This window comes from Amphiprion ocellaris, chromosome 21 (assembly GCF_022539595.1).
Source record: "Amphiprion ocellaris isolate individual 3 ecotype Okinawa chromosome 21, ASM2253959v1, whole genome shotgun sequence".
In the NCBI taxonomy this organism is placed as follows: domain Eukaryota; kingdom Metazoa; phylum Chordata; class Actinopteri; family Pomacentridae; genus Amphiprion; species Amphiprion ocellaris.
Genome location: NC_072786.1, coordinates 598,118 through 617,138, shown reverse-complemented (window position 1 = coordinate 617,138; position 19,021 = coordinate 598,118). Strand labels below are relative to the sequence as shown.

The 19,021-nt window shown below is 43.0% G+C and overlaps 1 protein-coding gene across 1 annotated transcript; it reads right to left on the bottom strand.

Moving 5' to 3' along the window:
- Positions 1-341: 341 nt before the first annotated feature.
- Positions 342-7,952, bottom strand: kcna1b (potassium voltage-gated channel, shaker-related subfamily, member 1b). The gene is made up of 2 exons (XM_023274069.3): positions 7,501-7,952; positions 342-7,262 (listed from the first exon to the last, which is right to left on the bottom strand). Exon 2 carries the CDS (start codon positions 7,133-7,135, stop codon positions 5,645-5,647), a length of 1,491 nt encoding a protein of 496 aa, XP_023129837.1. The 5' UTR covers positions 7,136-7,262; positions 7,501-7,952; the 3' UTR covers positions 342-5,644.
- Positions 7,953-19,021: the final 11,069 nt, after the last annotated feature.

Genomic DNA, 19,021 nt, shown 5'->3' with positions numbered 1-19,021 from the left:
CATCGTCATCATCGTCATCATAACCTTCATCATCATCATCATCATCATCATCATCATCATCATCATCATAACCATCATCATCATCATCATAACCTTCATCATCATCATCATCATCATAACCTTCATCATCATCATCATCATCATCATCATCATCATCATCATCATCATCATCATCATCATAACCTTCATCATCATAGCCTTCATCATCATCATCATGACCATCATCATCATCATCATCATCATCATCATAACCTTCATCATCATCATCATCATCATAACCTTCATCATCGTCATCATCATCATCATAACCTTCATCTCCATGGTGGTTCCTCCAGATTTCCTCGAGAGTTCCTCAACTGGTTCCTTCCACTTCTCAGAATCAGATCAGATCCAGAATCAGAGTTCTAACGTTTTAAACGGATCAATTTATTAATAATTATTTAACTATTTATTAGAACCAGAAGCCTATTAATGTTCCTCAGGTGTTCTACTAATGTTCCTCAGGTTTTTCTACTAATGTTCCTCAGGTTCTTCTATTAATGTTCCTCAGGTTTTTCTACTAATGTTCCTCAGGTTTTTCTACTAATGCTCATCAGGTTCTCTACCAGGCTGTTTGATCTTTCAGTGGATCTGAACCAGGCTGAGGAACTCTGTTAGAATCATAAAAATGTTTTAGGAGTTTTTCTGAGAGAAGCAGAAATAAGAAACGATTTAAACGTTTGATCTGCAGCTCAAAGCCGATCGATCACTGATAACCTCACTGATTGGTCGGTTTGGACGGGGTAGTAGGAAGCTTGTAAACGGACTCAGATTGATGGCAGTTTTAGAATCTAACTCGGGTTCTTCTGCCCTGTTCGGTTCTGTGATCGTTTGAGCTGAAGATCTGATGAAGTAGAAGCTGGTTTGGTCCCTTAAAAACCAACAAACAGAAGCTAAAAGCAACAAGCTGAAGATGTTCCCACTGACTCCACAATTACGTCTTCTTCTTTGTGATTTTACCTCTAAAAAAACGTGGAATTGTAAATTTTGCTCCCTCGGGATGAAGCTCTGATTAATTTACCTCTGAAATGTTCTTTAAAGGGATTTTTGATTCAGCAGCAGTTCAGGAAACAGATTGTGGTTGGTGACACACAGCTCAGTACACCTAGAAGATGAAGCTAAAACCAGAAGAAGAAATCTAACTTTTATCAGCGACTCGTGGAAACAGAAAAGTTTGGTTTTCTGTCTTTATCATATGATGGAGAATTTTTCATAAATCAAACAGAAGCTTTGGCTGAACTTAACGGGATGATTAGATCATTAGAGATCAAATTTTCAGTTTTTTATCATTGTTTTTAATCAGGTCATCTCATCATCAGTCCAGCTGCAGCAGCAGATCAGGAGACTTCGTGTGGACGTTTGGTTGGATCCTGATCGTAGTTATTGATCACACCTGATCACATCTGTGTCTGTATCCAGGAATACTAAATAAAGCAGTAAACTGGTTGGATAGTAAATAAAGCAGTAAACTGGTTAGATATTAAATAAAGCAGTAAAGTGACTGGTTGGATAGTAAATAAAGCAGTAAACTGACTGGTTGGATAGTAAATAAAGCAGTAAACTGACTGGTTGGATAGTAAATAAAGCAGTAAAGTGACTGGTTGATTGAAAGACGCAGCGTTTTTCCCTGAACTCTGCAGCAGCTTCAGAGCGAGGAGGAAACGGCAGCAGCAGCCATTTTACGGCTGCAGAGTGACTAACGCCTGTGGTGATGTTGTGTAGAGGAAACGCTGAGGTCAGATCCATCATCTCTGCAGAAACATCCAGCCAAGCCTGGCAGTAGCACTGAGCTGCATGTTCTTCTCCAGAAACGCTGAGTTAAACCATCATTTGCTCCATTTTTACTGCAGTTTTTCTGATCTGTTTTCAGTCAGAACCTTCCTGAAGTTCTAGAAGATCGGCTGCTTTAACAACACGGAACATTTCCAGCTTTTCTTTACATTTTTTTATGAATTTGTCCATAAACTGGTTCATCTCTCTGATTTACATTTAACCCTCGTGTCGTCCTGTGGGTCAAAGTTTGAAAATGTGGGAAAAAATATATTTTTATGTCCACAGTTTCAACATTTTTGGGAAATTTTTTAACATTTTTCTGTGGGAAAAAAAAAGCAATGATTTAAAAAAAATGTTAAAAGATTTACTGATATATATGGAATCACTTTAGATATTTTTTGGCTTTTTTGGAAGATTTTTGCTAATTTTTTGAAAATATACTTTTAAAGATTATTGGAATTTGCTTCCTGAAGGTTTTGCAAATTTTCAGAAATTTGAGGAATTTTCTTCTGAATTTTTTTTTAATTAATCCAAGGAGCTTCTTCTGAGTCTGGTTTAGTTTTTTAACTAGTAGTTTGTTGGATAAACCAGAACCAGGAAGCTAAAGCTGCTAATCTGCTGAATAATTAGCATATTTTATTCTGTGTAGACTCAGCTAGCCTGGTTAGCCAGTTAGCCTCCATAGCTAATCCAACAGGATCGTTTCTGTTGCATCATTAGCCACAGCTGCTAACACACAGCAGCAATGTGGGCATTTCTATCAGTTAGCTTCTATGGCTAATCCAGAGCTAATAGAATGAGCATGTAGTTAACCGAAGCAGATGATATAAGATGGTTTCTTTGAGTTTGAATCTGTAGACGAACAGCTGAACCCTCATTAGAACCAGAAGCAGCTCAGTTCAGATCTACTTCTGCTGCTTCATTTCAGGTTTATTCTCATTAACCCTCCTGTTGTCTTCATTTACCAAAAAATATTGTTTCCTTGTGTGAAAAAAAATCCAAAAACTCAGCAAAAGAATTCCCCAAATTTCTGAAAATTTACAAAACTTCAGGAAGAAAAATCCAATAGTTGATGAAAATTTTCCCTAAAAAGTTTAATTTAAAAAAATAATTTGGCAAGAAAATTGTAAATATTTTCAAAAAATGAGTAAAAAGCTTCCAAAAAATCCTAAAAATATCTAAAGTGATTCCATATATATCAGTAAAACTTCTATTTTCTTCAAGAACATTCACAAAAAAATCAACCAAAATCCAGAGATTTTCGCTGGATTTTGGTTGATTTCTATGTGCATGTTCTTAAGAAACATTTTTTTTCCACCAAAAAATGTTGAAAATATGGACGTCAGAAGTTTCACTGTGAAAATATACGTTTTCCACATTTTCAAACTTTAAAAATTTGACCCGCAGGACGACACGAGAGTTCAAGATTCACTGCTTAAAACTGCATTTCTCTAATTTCCAAGTGAATAAGCAGCAATATTTGGCGAGAACATTGAGGAGGAACACTAGAACACTGAAGAACCTGCAGATATCCAACAACAGAAGACACATATTTGACATTTTCTGTCTTTTCTGCCGCTGTGTGTCACCACCCAGGACCGGTTTAATAAACTGCTGAATAAATTCAGTTCCAGAAGTTCAGCTCTCTGTCGCATCGGAGGCACTTTATTCTATGGTCAGACGGGGTTCAAGGCACTAGAAGCTAACTTTAGACACACCTGTGAAGTCTGATAAATATTCCTGCCTTCCTTCTTGAACGGATTAAAGGTTGAAATGAAAACACAGAGATGACCCATGCACTCCTTCATCAGAGATCACAGCTTCAACAGAGAAAGTCTTTTTTTTTAAAGAGATCCTCAAATTCTCTTTTTTTCCCCCTTGATTCTGTTTTTTTTTTTTGTGTTTTATTCTAGCAGATTTGTCCCCTTCGGCTCCGTCATGCATCCTGTCGACAGTAATGAGGATCATCGTCATCCTCACCTTCATCCCTCCATGACTGCAGGCATTAATACTGACACTGTCATGCATTGAGTATACGTAGCTAAACCATGGAGCTAATTAGGCCTTGATGCTTTAGTATTTGGACATGCCATGATCTTCGTAAAGGTGGAGTCCTGTTCCCTTAAACATTCAACACTGAACGCTCCCGAAAACAGAACAAACAGCCAGTGCACTTTGGTGAAAACTGATGAGAGAAAATCCAGGAGGAGATGAAGGACAACAGAGAAAAAAAATACAAAAAACAAATGAGGTAACGTCTTGTGCATGCCGATATAAGAGAAGAGAGTCTCCACATGCGTTGGTATAAAGGAGCGTTGCATGGAGGAACCCCGCAGCCTCCCGGTCCTTTAAGGTGCCTGAAGAACGTCCCTGATGTGCCACAGAAGAACACACCTGAGCTCCACCTGGAATCCAGCAGGATGTGAAACTTCCTCCAATCTAAGCTGGGCTTCGTTTGTTCCTCGATCCTGAAATCTGAGTCTGACGCACAAAGTCTGGCAGGTTTGATAAATTATCGGCTAATTAGTAAATTGTCCCCACAAAGAGTAAAAGTAGCTCCAGTTATTCTGCTTTTATTCTTTTAAAAACCAGAACAAACAATTAATCGCCATCAATTATTCAGTTTAACCCTCATGTCGTCCTGCGGGTCAAATTTTTAAAGTTTTAAAATGTGGAAAAAAATCGATTTTCACAATGGAACTTCTGATGTCCACATTTTTAACATTTTTTGGGGAAATTTGTGAAAATTTTTTGGTGGAAAAAAAGAAATGTTCAAATGTTTCTAAGAACATTCACTTAAAAATCAACTAAAATCCAGCGAATTTCACTGGATTTTGGTTGATTTTTTTTTTGTTAATGTTCTTAAAGAATATATTGGTAGTTTTGCTGATATATATGGAATCACTTTAGATATTTTTAGGATTTTTTTGGAAGATTTTTACTAATTTTTTGAAAATATTTACAAGAATTGTCTTGCCAAATTTGGAGGATTTTTTTTAAAAATAAAATTTTTAAGGAATGATTAGAATTTTCTTCCTGAAGTTTTTGCAAATTTTCAGAAATTTGGAAACTTTTTGATGAATTTTGGGATTTTTTTCATACAAGGAAACAATATTTTTTGGTAAATGAAGACAACAGGAGGGTTAAGGAACATTTCGGTAAAAACGTCTGAATGTTTTCTGGTTTCATTCTCTCTTTGGACGAAACGAGACATCTGAGGAAACTGATCCACATTTTTCCCAGTTTTCTGATCATTTCTGATGCAGATATTTGACTAAAATAACGATCCCTTCCTGCTTTATTCTCTGTAAACCCTGCAGCTGCTTCTACTGCCTGTTTTTCTGTCACATGTAAAGTGCAATGAATGGTCTTATTGTTGGAAAGTGCTGCTAAATAAACCTGCATTGCGTTAAACTTGCAGACCGGATCGTCTACGGAATGTCGAGTTTGAACCGCTTCTATCTGAAGTATCTCGGTGCAAAGTGGCAGTGCTATTGCTGTTAAAGGGGAACTCCGTCAGGTCTGTTTTAGAGAATATTTCTGCTGAAAAGTGGCAGTTTAAACTCAAACAAAGCGGCTGCACCCCACGGCAGTTGAAGTGACTCTAGATCAGAGGAGTTCCTGTAATTTAGCGAGAGAATTCGAGGGCACAAGTCACTACATTTAGAGAGTAATTCATCAAAAACACCTGCTCGTCTTTGTGCTATTGCCAAACAAATCTGCACGGAAAGTCTTCACACGTCTGAATGGATGCAGAGAGAGTCGAATGCACCATTGGGAGTAAAGCATCCGGGAATTTCTACATATTTACAGGAGCGTTTCCGTCTCCGCCTCACACGTCGGTGAGCAGCTTCGTCTTGTTCACGCAGTTCTGGCTCGGCGCCGTGCAGTTGGCAGTTCTGAGGTTGGCCTCCCTAAAGTTGTCGATGCTGTTGTTCATGTCCTCGTCGATCTCCATGTACTCCGACTTGCTGACGACAGACGAGCTGCGCCGGCTGGAGTTGGTGTCGGACGCCAGGTTCTGGTTGCTGACATTGAGCAGTTGGGCCTGCTCCTCACCCTCCGTCTCCCGGTGGTAGAAGTAGTTGAAGTTGGACACGATGACTGGAACCGGCAGCGCGATGGTCAACACGCCGGCGATGGCGCACAGCGAACCCACGATCTTCCCTCCAATGGTGACAGGGTACATGTCCCCGTAGCCCACCGTCGTCATGGAGACCACGGCCCACCAGAAGGCGTCCGGGATGCTGGTGAAGAAGGACTCCTTCTCCTCGGCCTCGGCGAAGTAGACGGCGCTGGAGAAGAGGATGACTCCAATGAAGAGGAAGAAGATGAGCAGCCCCAGCTCCCTCATGCTGGCCTTCAGAGTCTGACCCAGGATCTGGAGACCCTTGGAGTGGCGGGACAGCTTGAAGATCCGGAAGACCCGGACCAGGCGGATGACCCTGAGAATAGCCAGAGACGTGGCCTGTTCGCCGCCGCCTTTCCCCTCCCGGTTCTCCTGGTCGTCGGCCAGCTCGGTGCCCAGCGTGATGAAGTACGGGATTATAGCCACGATGTCGATGGAGTTCATCATGTTCTTAAAGAATGCCGCCTTGCTGGGACACGCAAAGAACCGAACTATCAACTCAAAGGAGAACCAGATGATGCAGAGCGTCTCCACCACGAAGAAAGGGTCTGTGAGGACGTTGGGTTTGTAAAGCACGGTGGTGTTTCCCACCGTCTGCATCCGGTAGCTGGGGTCCTCCTTCAGCTCCGGTAACGTCTCCAAACAAAATATGACGATAGAAATAAGAATAACCATCACCGACACGATGGCGATCCCCCGGGCTGGACCGGAACTCTCCGGGTGCTCGAACAGGAGCCAGATCTGCCGCTGGAACTCCTTCTCCGGCAGCGGTCGCTCCTCCTCCCGGATAAACCCCTCGTCCTCACGGAACTTCTCCATGGCCTCGGCGCCAAGCTCGTAGAACTTTATCTCCTCTGAGAACATATCCAGCGGAACGTTGACCGGCCTCCTCAGCCGACCCCCCGACTGGTAGTAATACAGGATGGCGTCGAAGCTGGGCCGGTTCCGGTCGAAGAAGTATTCGTTCCGTAGAGGGTCGAAGTAGCGCATCCTCTTCTTGGGGTTCCCGAGCAGCGTTTCCGGAAACTGAGCCAACGTCTTGAGCTGCGTCTCGAAGCGAAGCCCCGAGATGTTGATGACGACACGCTCGCAGCAGTCGTGGTCGTCGTGGTCGTCGTCGGGCGGATACGGGTCCTGAGGGTGACCCGGCAGGGTGGAGGTCTCATCCATGTTCTCTGTGGACACCACGGTCATCCTGCTGCTGGGTGGAGGGTGGAGGTTCAGCTGGAGATCAGAAGCTCCTAAGAGCTGAGCAGAGCCTCCTGCTCCTTCATCATCATCATCATCATCATCACCATCATCTCCTTCAGCTCTTCATCACCTGCAGAGGATAAAACACATCCAGTCTGAGCAGCTCCGAGTCTCTGCAGAGATGCAGCAGAAAAACATGCAGCGCTGCAGCTGCTCATTTTTACCGCATACATCAAGTTCACTGCGCCGTTCTCTGCGCGCATTAGCTGCAGTTTCCCTCCGTTAGAAGCAGATACAGATTCTACACATTCACCCGAACCGAACCAGAACCTCAGCAGCCTCTCTGATCAAATGAGCAGAAACGATACCTGAGTCCAGAGCTGGAACCGCGTCCCGTCGTCCTCCGGCCGCCCACCGCCTCCTGTTAACGCTGATATCGCTTTACAGTATCTCTGAAATATTAATAGACTATGTAGTCTTGGTCCACATCCGGATCCTCTCGGTTTTCAGCGCGGACCGCAGCAGCCCGCAGCGGGAGGAGGAGGAGCGGGAGGCGGCTTCACACGGAGCGGAGTGGCGGCGCGGCGGCGAAAAGCGAAGATTTGTCCAAATCATTGTGGAGCCGAAGAAGGACGCAGCGGAAGAACCGCAGCTGAAAGAGCCGCAGCCGCACGCCGAGCCGCTCCGAGTGCGTCTTTCTGCCGCTGCGCAAAAACAAGAAGCCGCTGAGAAGAAGAAGGAGAACAAGCTGCAGAACCGGAGAGACTGGAGGGAGGAGGGAGGGGCGAGCTGCGACGCAATGCAGACACACTGTACTGGTTCTACGGAGAACACTGAGGGTTCTACGGACGCACTGTACAGTCTGGTTCTATGGAGAACACTGAGGGTTCTACGGACGCACTGTACAGTCTGGTTCTATGGAGAACACTGAGGGTTCTACGGACACACTGTACAGTCTGGTTCTATGGAGAACACTGAGGGTTCTACGGACGCACTGTACAGTCTGGTTCTATGGAGAACACAGGGTTCTGCAGACACACTGTACAGTCTGGTTCTATGGAGAACACTGAGGGTTCTACGGACACACTGTAAAGTCTGGTTCTATGGAGAACACTGAGGGTTCTACGGACGCACTGTACAGTCTGGTTCTATGGAGAACACAGGGTTCTGCAGACACACTGTACAGCCTGGTTCTATGGAGAACACCGAGGGTTCTATGGACACACTGTACAGTCTGGTTCTATGGAGAACACTGAGGGTTCTACGGACGCACTGTACAGTCTGGTTCTATGGAGAACACCGAGAGTTCTATAGACACACTGTGCAGCCTGGTTCTATGGAGAACACTAGGGTTCTACAGACGCAGTGTACAGTCTGGTGCTACGGAGAACATTAAGGTTCTACAGACACACTGTATAGCCTGGTTCTATAGAGAACACTGAGGGTTCTACAAACACACTGTACAGTCTGGTTCTATGGAGAACACTGAGGGTTCTACGGACGCACTGTACAGTCTGGTTCTATGGAGAACACAGGGTTCTGCAGACACACTGTACAGTCTGGTTCTATGGAGAACACTGAGGGTTCTACGGACACACTGTAAAGTCTGGTTCTATGGAGAACACTGAGGGTTCTACGGACGCACTGTACAGTCTGGTTCTATGGAGAACACAGGGTTCTGCAGACACACTGTACAGCCTGGTTCTATGGAGAACACCGAGGGTTCTACGGACACACTGTACAGTCTGGTTCTATGGAGAACACTGAGGGTTCTACGGACGCACTGTACAGTCTGGTTCTATGGAGAACACAGGGTTCTGCAGACACACTGTACAGCCTGGTTCTATGGAGAACACCGAGGGTTCTACAGACGCACTGTACAGTCTGGTGCTACGGAGAACATTAAGGTTCTACAGACACACTGTATAGCCTGGTTCTATAGAGAACACTGAGGGTTCTACAAACACACTGTACAGTCTGGTTCTATGGAGAACATTAGGCTTCTACAGACACACTGTACAGCCTGGTTCTATAGAGAACACTGAGGGTTCTACACACACTGTACAGTCTGGTTCTATAGCGAACACTAGAGTTCTATAGACACACTGTGCAGCCTGGTTCTATGGAGAACACTAGGGTTCTACAGACGCACTGTACAGTCTGGTGCTACGGAGAACATTAAGGTTCTACAGACACACTGTATAGCCTGGTTCTATAGAGAACACTGAGGGTTCTACAAACACACTGTACAGTCTGGTTCTATGAAGAACACTGAGGGTTCTGCAGACGCACTGTACAGCCTGGTTCTATGGAGAACACTGAGGGTTCTACAGACAAACTGTACAGCCTGGTTCTATGGAGAACACTGAGGGTTCTACAGACAAACTGTACAGCCTGGTTCTATGGAGAACACTAGGGTTCTACAGACACACTGTACAGCCTGGTTCTATGGAGAACACTAGGGTTCTACAGACGCACTGTACAGCCTGGTTCTATGGAGAACACTAGGGTTCTACAGACGCACTGTACAGTCTGGTGCTACGGAGAACATTAAGGTTCTACAGACACACTGTACAGTCTGGTTGTATGGAGAACATTAGGGTTCTACAGACACACTGTACAGCCTGGTTCTATAGAGAACACTAGGGTTCTACAGACACACTGTACAGCCTGGTTCTATGGAGAACGCTAGGGTTCTACAGACGCACTGTACAGTCTGGTGCTACGGAGAACATTAAGGTTCTACAGACACACTGTACAGTCTGGTTCTATAGAGAACACTGAGGGTTCTCCTGCAGATTCTGCAGTGCTGAGCTGTGATTGGCTGCTGAGCTGTTTGCATGGTGGTGTTGCCATGGTAACAGGGAGAGCCGCAGAATCTGATAGATCAATAATCAATAAATGTTCTCAAAGCATAAAGTTACAGAAGTACAGTTAAAAAAGCACAAAAAATGTTCTGTAATAAATGTTCTGTCATAAATGTTATATAGTAAATGATTTATAATAAATGTTCTATGGTAAACGTTCTATAGTAAATGTTCTATAATTGTTCGATAATAGATGTTCTCTAATAAACTAATGAACCTGAAGCTCTCATTAGAACGTTGGGTTCTAATGAGAGGAATTGTTTAAAGGTTGGGTTTGAATATTTTGGTCTAAACATCCCATAAAAGGTCCCTAGAAATGAATCTGTAAAGAAAACACAAATATTATTGTATTAGATTGTTCTCTGCAGAACCTAAAACATTAAAGTTCCAATGAAGAGACACAAAATCACTACAAAGAGGCGATCAGCTGGTGGTTCTGCTGAAGAACCATGGACCAGAAAAAACCTTCAGGACCTTCAGCATCACGTGACCTCCAACACCAGAGAAGGTTCTGCAGGAGAAGCTCATAGTGGAATGATAAAACTATAGATAATACTTTAATCTGAAACAATAAATTAGTATTTATTATTATAGGGAGTGTACAGTGTGTAGATGATAGGGTGAGTGTGTAGATGAAGAGGTGAGTGTACAGTGTGTAGATGAAGGGGTGAGTGTACAGTGTGTAGATGAAGGGGTGAGTGTACAGTGTGTAGATGAAGGGGTGAGTGTGTAGATGAAGGGGTGAGTGTACAGTGTGTAGATGAAGGGGTGAGTGTACAGTGTGTAGATGAAGGGGTGCGTGGTAGATGAAGGGGTGAGTGTGTAGATGAAGGGGTGAGTCGTAGATGAAAGGGTGCGTGTGTAGATGAAGGGGTGAGTGTGTAGATGAAGGGTGAGTGTACAGTGTGTAGATGAAGGGGTGAGTGTGTAGATGAAGGGGTGAGTGTACAGTGTGTAGATGAAGGGGTGAGTGTGTAGATGAAGGGGTGAGTGTACAGTGTGTAGATGAAGGGGTGAGTGTACAGTGTGTAGATGAAGGGGTGAGTGTGTAGATGAAGGGTGAGTGTACAGTGTGTAGATGAAGGGGTGAGTGTACAGTGTGTAGATGAAGGGGTGAGTGTGTAGATGAAGGGGTGAGTGTACAGTGTGTAGATGAAGGGGTGAGTGTACAGTGTGTAGATGAAGGGGTGAGTGTAGTGTGTAGATGAAGGGGTGAGTGTGTAGATGAAGGGGTGAGTGTGTAGATGAAGGGTGAGTGTACAGTGTGTAGATGAAGGGGTGAGTGTGTAGATGAAGGGTGAGTGTACAGTGTGTAGATGAAGGGGTGAGTGTACAGTGTGTAGATGAAGGGGTGAGTGTACAGTGTGTAGATGAAGGGGTGAGTGTGTAGATGAAGGGGTGAGTGTACAGTGTGTAGATGAAGGGGTGAGTGTGTAGATGAAGGGTGAGTGTACAGTGTGTAGATGAAGGGGTGAGTGTACAGTGTGTAGATGAAGGGGTGAGTGTACAGTGTGTAGATGAAGGGGTGAGTGTGTAGATGAAGGGGTGAGTGTACAGTGTAGATGAAGGGGTGAGTGTACAGTGTGTAGATGAAGGGGTGAGTGTGTAGATGAAGGGTGAGTGTACAGTGTGTAGATGAAGGGGTGAGTGTGTAGATGAAGGGGTGAGTGTGTAGATGAAGGGTGAGTGTGTAGATGAAGGGTGAGTGTACAGTGTGTAGATGAAGGGGTGAGTGTGTAGATGAAGGGGTGAGTGTGTAGATGAAGGGTGAGTGTGTAGATGAAGGGTGAGTGTACAGTGTGTAGATGAAGGGGTGAGTGTGTAGATGAAGGGGTGAGTGTACAGTGTGTAGATGAAGGGGTGAGTGTGTAGATGAAGGGGTGAGTGTACAGTGTGTAGATGAAGGGGTGAGTGTACAGTGTGTAGATGAAGGGGTGAGTGTGTAGATGAAGGGGTGAGTGTGTAGATGAAGGGTGAGTGTACAGTGTGTAGATGAAGGGGTGAGTGTACAGTGTGTAGATGAAGGGGTGAGTGTACAGTTTGTAGATGAAGGGGTGAGTGTGTAGATGAAGGGGTGAGTGTACAGTGTGTTTTTTGCCTTCTTTTTTGTTTTCTTTTGTTTTGCATTTCATATTTGTGTTAATCTGGGTTTTTTTTGTCATTTCCATCTTTTTGTGTTTCTTAGTGGTTGTCCGGAGTCTTTATCTGTCATTTTAGGACTTTTTCTTTCAGTCGTTTTCATCTTTTTGGCTTCATTTTGTGCCTCTTTAGTTGTTTTTTTTTCATATTTTGAGGGTCTTTATGGTGTTTCTGTCTCTTCTTTTGTCTCTGCAGCGGTTTTTATGTTTATTTGTGTTCATTTCGTTGTTCTCTTGTTGGTTTTTGTGCGGTTGTCTGATTTCCTTTCCATAAAAAGACCTGCTGACAGGATGTTCAGTGGAGATTCATTCATTTAAACTGTTATTTTTACTGTTTTTCTAGTTAAAATCACACACAAACTAAGAACCCGAAGCAGCTTTCTGATCATCTCATGTGTCGAGGCGTGAAGCAGAACATGTGAAGAACACGGAGAGCTGAAACATGTGAATCACCGGCCTCCTGCTGAACACACATGTTCACCCTCTGACACAAATGAGCTTCATCCCGTTTGATCTGCCGTCACTCGATCCGTCAGAAGAGAATCAAGTTTCTCCTGAGAACCTCCAGCTGCTGCTCGGCCAATCAGCAGCCGCCTCGTCAGGCAGCCTCTGATTGGTGGACGAGGACAGGAAGTGGGTTGTCTGACGGTCCCTGAACACATTGTCCCTTAATGAACCAAATCTGAGCTAAAAGTTGGAAGATTTCCTCAAAATCACTGAATTCTGGGTTGAATTTTTGCTGTTTTTCCTCAGAGCATGAGCTGGTCCAACATCTCCAGTCTGAGGAGACATCAGGACCTCCTCTGTTTGAACATCTGGAGACAAAATGAATAATCAGAGGAACATTTTCTGATCCCACAGAGCTGAAAATGAGACAAGAGAAGAAAAAAACACCCAGAACTGCTGGTCTCCTCCTGCTTCTAAATGTGAGATCAGATCTTAAATCCTCCTGTTGTTCTCATTTACCGGCACCAAAAACTATTGTTTCCTTGTCTGAAAAAATTCAAAAATTCAGCCAAAAAATTCTCCAAATTTCTGAAAATTTGCAAAACCTTCAGGAAGAAAATTCCAATAATTCCTTAAAAGTTTTATTTTTAAAAAATCTCACAAATTTGGCAAGAAAATTCTTGTAAATATTTTTTTAAAATGAGTAAAAATCTTCCAAAAAATCCTAAAAATATCTGAAGTGATTCCATATATATCAGTAAAACTTCTGATATTTTCTTTATGAACATTCACAAAAAAATCAACCAAAATCCAGTGAAATTTGCTGGATTTGGGTTGATTTTTAAATGAATGTTCTTAAGAAAAAAAATTTTTCCACCAAAAAATGTTGAAAAATTTCCCAAAAATGTTGAAAATGTGGACATCAGAAGTTTCACTGTGAAACTACATTTTTTCCCCCCACATTTTCAAACTTCAGGGTTAAATCCACCACCGTAGCTCCAGCTGATGTTCCTGCAGCTTTAACGTCGGTTCTTGGTGCTGCTTCCCTCCGGCCTGTCAGCCTCCTGCACGAATCAGAGGCAGCGTCCTCATTAGCTCCCCCATCCTCCTCCGTCCTCCCCCGTCCTCCCCGTCCTCCCCCATCCTCCTCCGTCCTCCCCCGTCCTCCCCTTCCTCCCCCATCCTCCTCCGTCCTCCCCCGTCCTCCTCCGTCCTCCCCCGTCCTCCTCCGTCCTCCCCCGTCCTCCCCGTCCTCCCCCGTCCTCCTCCGTCCTCCCCCGTCCTCCTCCGTCCTCCCCCGTCCTCCTCCGTCCTCCCCCGTCCTCCCCGTCCTCCCCCGTCCTCCTCCGTCCTCCCCCGTCCTCCTCCGTCCTCCCGGCCTACATTCAGAACGTCAGAGAGCTGCTGAGGAAATCTGATGGAACCACATGAAATATTCATGTGATCAACATGCAGCTGGAGAGGAGAGGCGGCCTGTGATTGGCTGGAAATAATCAGAATAAAGGAAGCTTTAGTTTGGACCTGGTCTCCTCCTGGACCTTAGAACTTTAGTTCAGTTTGTAGATTTTTTATTCTTGATCGTTCATTTATTTATTTCTGGAGCTTCCAAACTTCTCTTTGTTGTTGCTGGAAGCATCTAAGCTTCGCTAAGCCGTTAGCATTCCTCTCTTTCTCAGTAGGACGTCAGTTCAGAGTTCTTCTTCCTCCAGAATAATTCCATCTTCAGTCCCGTCCTTCGTTATGATGACTGGTTGGTTCAGAGACACAGATGATGAGGAGAACGTCTGAAGAACCGCTGAGGTTCTAAAGTCCTGCAGCTCTGAGGAACCAGAACGTCATGAAGCGACTCAGAGACGACTTCCGTCAGCAGGACCCAGAATCTGAGATTTATAGATTTATATTTATAGATTTATTATATTTATATTTATAGATTTAATGTCCATCAGACGCTGCTATTTACAGCTCCACTGCATGCAGCGGCAACCATGCAGCGGCAACCATGCAGCGGGATCCATGCAGCGGCAACCATGCAGCGGCAACCATGCAGCGGCAACCATGCAGCGGGAACCATGCAGCGGGATCCATGCAGCGGCAACCATGCAGCGGGAACTATGCAGCGGGAACCATGCAGCGGGATCCATGCAGCAGGAACCATGCAGCAGCAACCATGCAGCAGCAACCATGCAGCGGGATCCATGCAGCGGCAACCAAGCTAATGGACGGATGCTAATGAAGGAAAGCTAACGGAGAGATGCTAATGGAGAGATGCTAACTGAGAAACGCTAATGGAGGGATGCTAATGAAGGAAAGCTAACGGAGAGATGCTAATGGAGAGATGCTAACTGAGTAAAGCTAATGGAGAATGTGAAGATTGTAAACGGTTTGATCCGTCTTCAGTTTGTTTTTTTCAGTTCTCTTTAACCTCACCCCGATCAGTGGAGGCAGACATCTGCCCTATCAGAGCCTGGATCTGTGTGTGTGTGTGTGTGTGTGTGTGTGTGTGTGTGTGTGTGTGTGTGTGTGTGTGTGTGTGTGTGTGTGTGTGTGTGTGTGATCTATTTGTGTCAATGAGGGATTCTCAGTCTATTTCTGAGGGTCCTGGTGGATCGAACCATTCTCCCTGTGGAGGGGGGGGCGCTGTGACTGAATGTTGTGTCTCTGAGTCTGAACCCCCCACCAGGACTGTGTGGTGTTTCCTGCCCCCCCGGCTCCTCCACACGTGGTACGACCCAAGATATTATAAAAATAAAATAAATCCTGTTAGTCGACCTTCATTCGTGCTCCAGTCAGAAATGTTCACAAACATCCAGTATCAGACACAAACCAGAGGCCTTATTCACTTCAGATTCTCATTTCATATCGGTTTTTACCCTCATGTCATCCTGCTGGTCAAAATTGACCCGTTTTTTCAAATGTGAATGTTCTTAAAGAAACATTTTTTATCTACCAAAAATTGTTGAAAACTTTCCCTAAAATGTTGAAAATGTGGACATCAGAAGTTTCACTGTGATAATATTTATTTTTTCATCTTTTCAAACTTTAAAACGGGTCAATTTGACCCACAGGACGATACCAGGGTTAATCTCCTCTTCCTGCCTGAACTCGGCTGATCTGAACGCAGCTGAACTTCATACACTGATGACCAACGAGCTGCAGACAGACTCAGAGTTCAGCAACATCCAGGCAGAAGATTCGTCTGTTTTCGGATCGTCTGATCGGCTTCAGGCTGAGAGGTGAGAGTAAATCTGAACCTAGAAATTGTTCCAACCTGAAGCTTCAGTCTGAGCAGGTGAGTCTCCATGCAGGTGTTCCGATGTTTAGATCAGAGTTATCAGACCAGGTGGGTTCAGTTTGACACTAAAGAACAAACTCCAGACGAACTGTTTTCATCTCTTCTGGTTGATCTTAATGATTTTATTTTAGAAATGGATCTTACAAATTGCTCTCCTGTTTTAATTTATTTTATTTAATTTTAAACATTGATTTTTAATCTATAAAATATAACAAATAATCTAAAATACTGGACTAAATGAGGTTCTAAAGATAAGAAACTACAATATCATTAATTATCCAGGTTGATTCAACTAGTATAAATATTCTATTCTATTTATTTATTCCAGTAATCATAAACCATCTGCAAACAACAGTTTGACCAGCAGCAGCACTTCCTCCTTAAGAAGCTGCTTCTGGTTCCACCTTAAGAAGCAGCTTTTGGTTCCACCTTATGAAGCTGCTTCTGGTTCCACCTTAAGAAGCAGTTTCTGATTCCTCCTTAGAAGCAGCAGCACTTCCACCGTAAAGTGGAGACTCTGATTTCCACTGATAACCCCTGAGTCATTTAAGGAGCTCTGATTAGTGGTACTATGATTCCTTCTAGACCTCCTGATTAGTGGTACTATGACTCCTAGACCTCCTGATTATTGGTACTATGATTCCTCCTAGACCTCCTGAGTAGAGGTACTATGACTCCATCTAGACTTCCTGATTAGTGGTACTATGACTCCTTCACTACCTCCTGATTAGTGGAACTATGACTCCTTCTAGACCTCCCTATTACTGGAACTATGACTCCTTCTCTACCTCTGATTAGTGGAACTATGACTCCTTCTCTACCTCTGATTAGTGGTACTATGACTCCTTCTAGACCTCCTGATTAGTGGTACTATGACTCCTAGACCTCCTGATTAGTGGTACTATGACTCCTGTTCCCCCTGATTAGTTGTACTATAGTTCCTCCTATACCTCCTGATTAGTGGTACTATGACTCCTAGACCTCCTGATTAGTGGTACTATGACTCATTCTAGACCTCCTGATTAGAGATACTATGACTCCTTCTAGACCTCCCTATTAGTGGAACTATGACTCCTTCTAGACCTCCTAATTAGTGGTACTATGACTACTAGACCTCCTGATTAGTGGTACTATGACTCCTTCTAGACCTCCTAATTAGTGGTACTATGACTACTACACCTCCTCATTAGTGGTACTATGACTCCTCCTAGACCTTCTGATTAGTGGTACTATAACTTCTCCTATACCTCCTGATTAGTGGTTCTACAACTCCTTCTATACCTCCTGATTAGTGGTACTATGACTCCTTCTAGACCTCCTGATTAGTGGTTCTACAACTCCTTCTATACCTCCTGATTAGTGGTACTATGACTCCTTCTAGACCTCCTGATTAGTGGTACTATGACTCCTTCTAGACCTCCTAATTAGTGGTACTATGACTACTAGACCTCCTGATTAGTGGTACTATGACTCCTTCTAGACCTCCTAATTAGTGGTACTATGACCCCTAGACCTCCTGATTAGTGCTACTATGACTCCTTCTAGACCTCCTGATTAGTGGTACTATGACTCCTTCTAGACCTCCTAATTAGTGGTACTATGACTCCTTCTAGACCTCCTGATTAGTGGTACTATGACTCCTTCTAGACCTCCCAATTAGTGGTACTATGACTCCTAGACCTCCTGATTAGTGGTACTATGACTCCTTCTAGACCTCCTGATTACTGGTACTAAATGAGTGTTGGTGTGTTAAAGGAGACTCAGCCGGTACAGGACAGTTCATTTATGTTTAACTTTAATAAATCATATCATACAAATCATTGTTGCCAGCAGTAGTTACAGGAAGAGAAAGAAAAGGCCACATTAAACGTCGTCACAAATAGTACCCAGAATGACTCTGTTGTGCATATACAGTATCCAAGCCGGACATCTATTCACATTATGAGGCTGTTTTTTCTTCTTTAAGCTTAAATCTGAGACACACACATTAAAAATAAAATCTATCTCTGAGCTCTAACACCGAGGACACGAGCTGAAGTTTCTCTTTTCTGTAGTTTGAGTCGATCTGAAAACACAAAGACTCAGAACCCTGTAGATCTTTCTTCTTCTCAGTTTAGCAGATAGAACAGACAAACAGGAAGTCCATGTGGTTCATAATTAACTCTGAAGCTGCATTCGGTTAGTTCATCCAGACAAACCAAATCTAAGAGATTTTACAAAAAGATGCATCATTTTGATTCTGAATCTCAACATTTTAAATCCTCCTGTTGTCTTCATTTATGGGCACCAAAAAATATTGTTTCCTTGTCTGGAAAAAATCCAAAAATTTAGCAAAAAAACCCCCCAAATTTCCGAAAATTTGCAAAATCTTCAGGAAGAAAATTCCAATAACTCCTTAAAAGTTTCCCTGAAAAGTATTATTTCTAAAAGAAAATCTGCCAAATTTGAAGTGATTCCATATATTTCAGTAAAACTTCTAATATTCTCGTAAGAACATTAAGAAAAAAATCAACCAAAATCCAGCGCATTTTGCTGGATTTTGGTAGGTTATTTTCTGAATGTTCTTAAGAAACATTTTTAACATTTCTTTTATGCCACCAAAAATTTTTCAAAACTTTCCCAAAAATGTTGAAAATGTGGACATCAGAAGTTTCATTGTAAAAATATACATTTTTCCATATTTTCAAACTTAAAAATGGGTCAATTTTGACCTGCAGGACGACACGAGGGTTAAAGAAAAAATAAAAACGACACATCTGGCTGGAATGTGATGGAGGGTTCAGTTAGCATCAGTTATTTATTATAGAAGACTGATTTCAGCTCTTCTTCATTTTTCACATCAGTTTTTTCTTTTTTTATTGTATTTCAACAAATAAAAATAATTAAAAATACAATACTTTTTTTTCCAATTTTCACATCCCTCTTTTCTTTTCTTTGTCATTTTTTTAAAATGTGAAAGTTCGAGTTTAACCTTTGTGTCGTCCTGCGGGTCAAATTGACCTGGTTTAAAGTTTGAAAATGTGGAAAAAAAATATTTTTACAGTGAAACTTCTGATGTCCACATTTTCAACATTTTTGGGAATTTTTTGAAAATTTTTTGGTGGAATAAAAGAAATGTTACAAAAATGTTTCTTTAAGAACATTC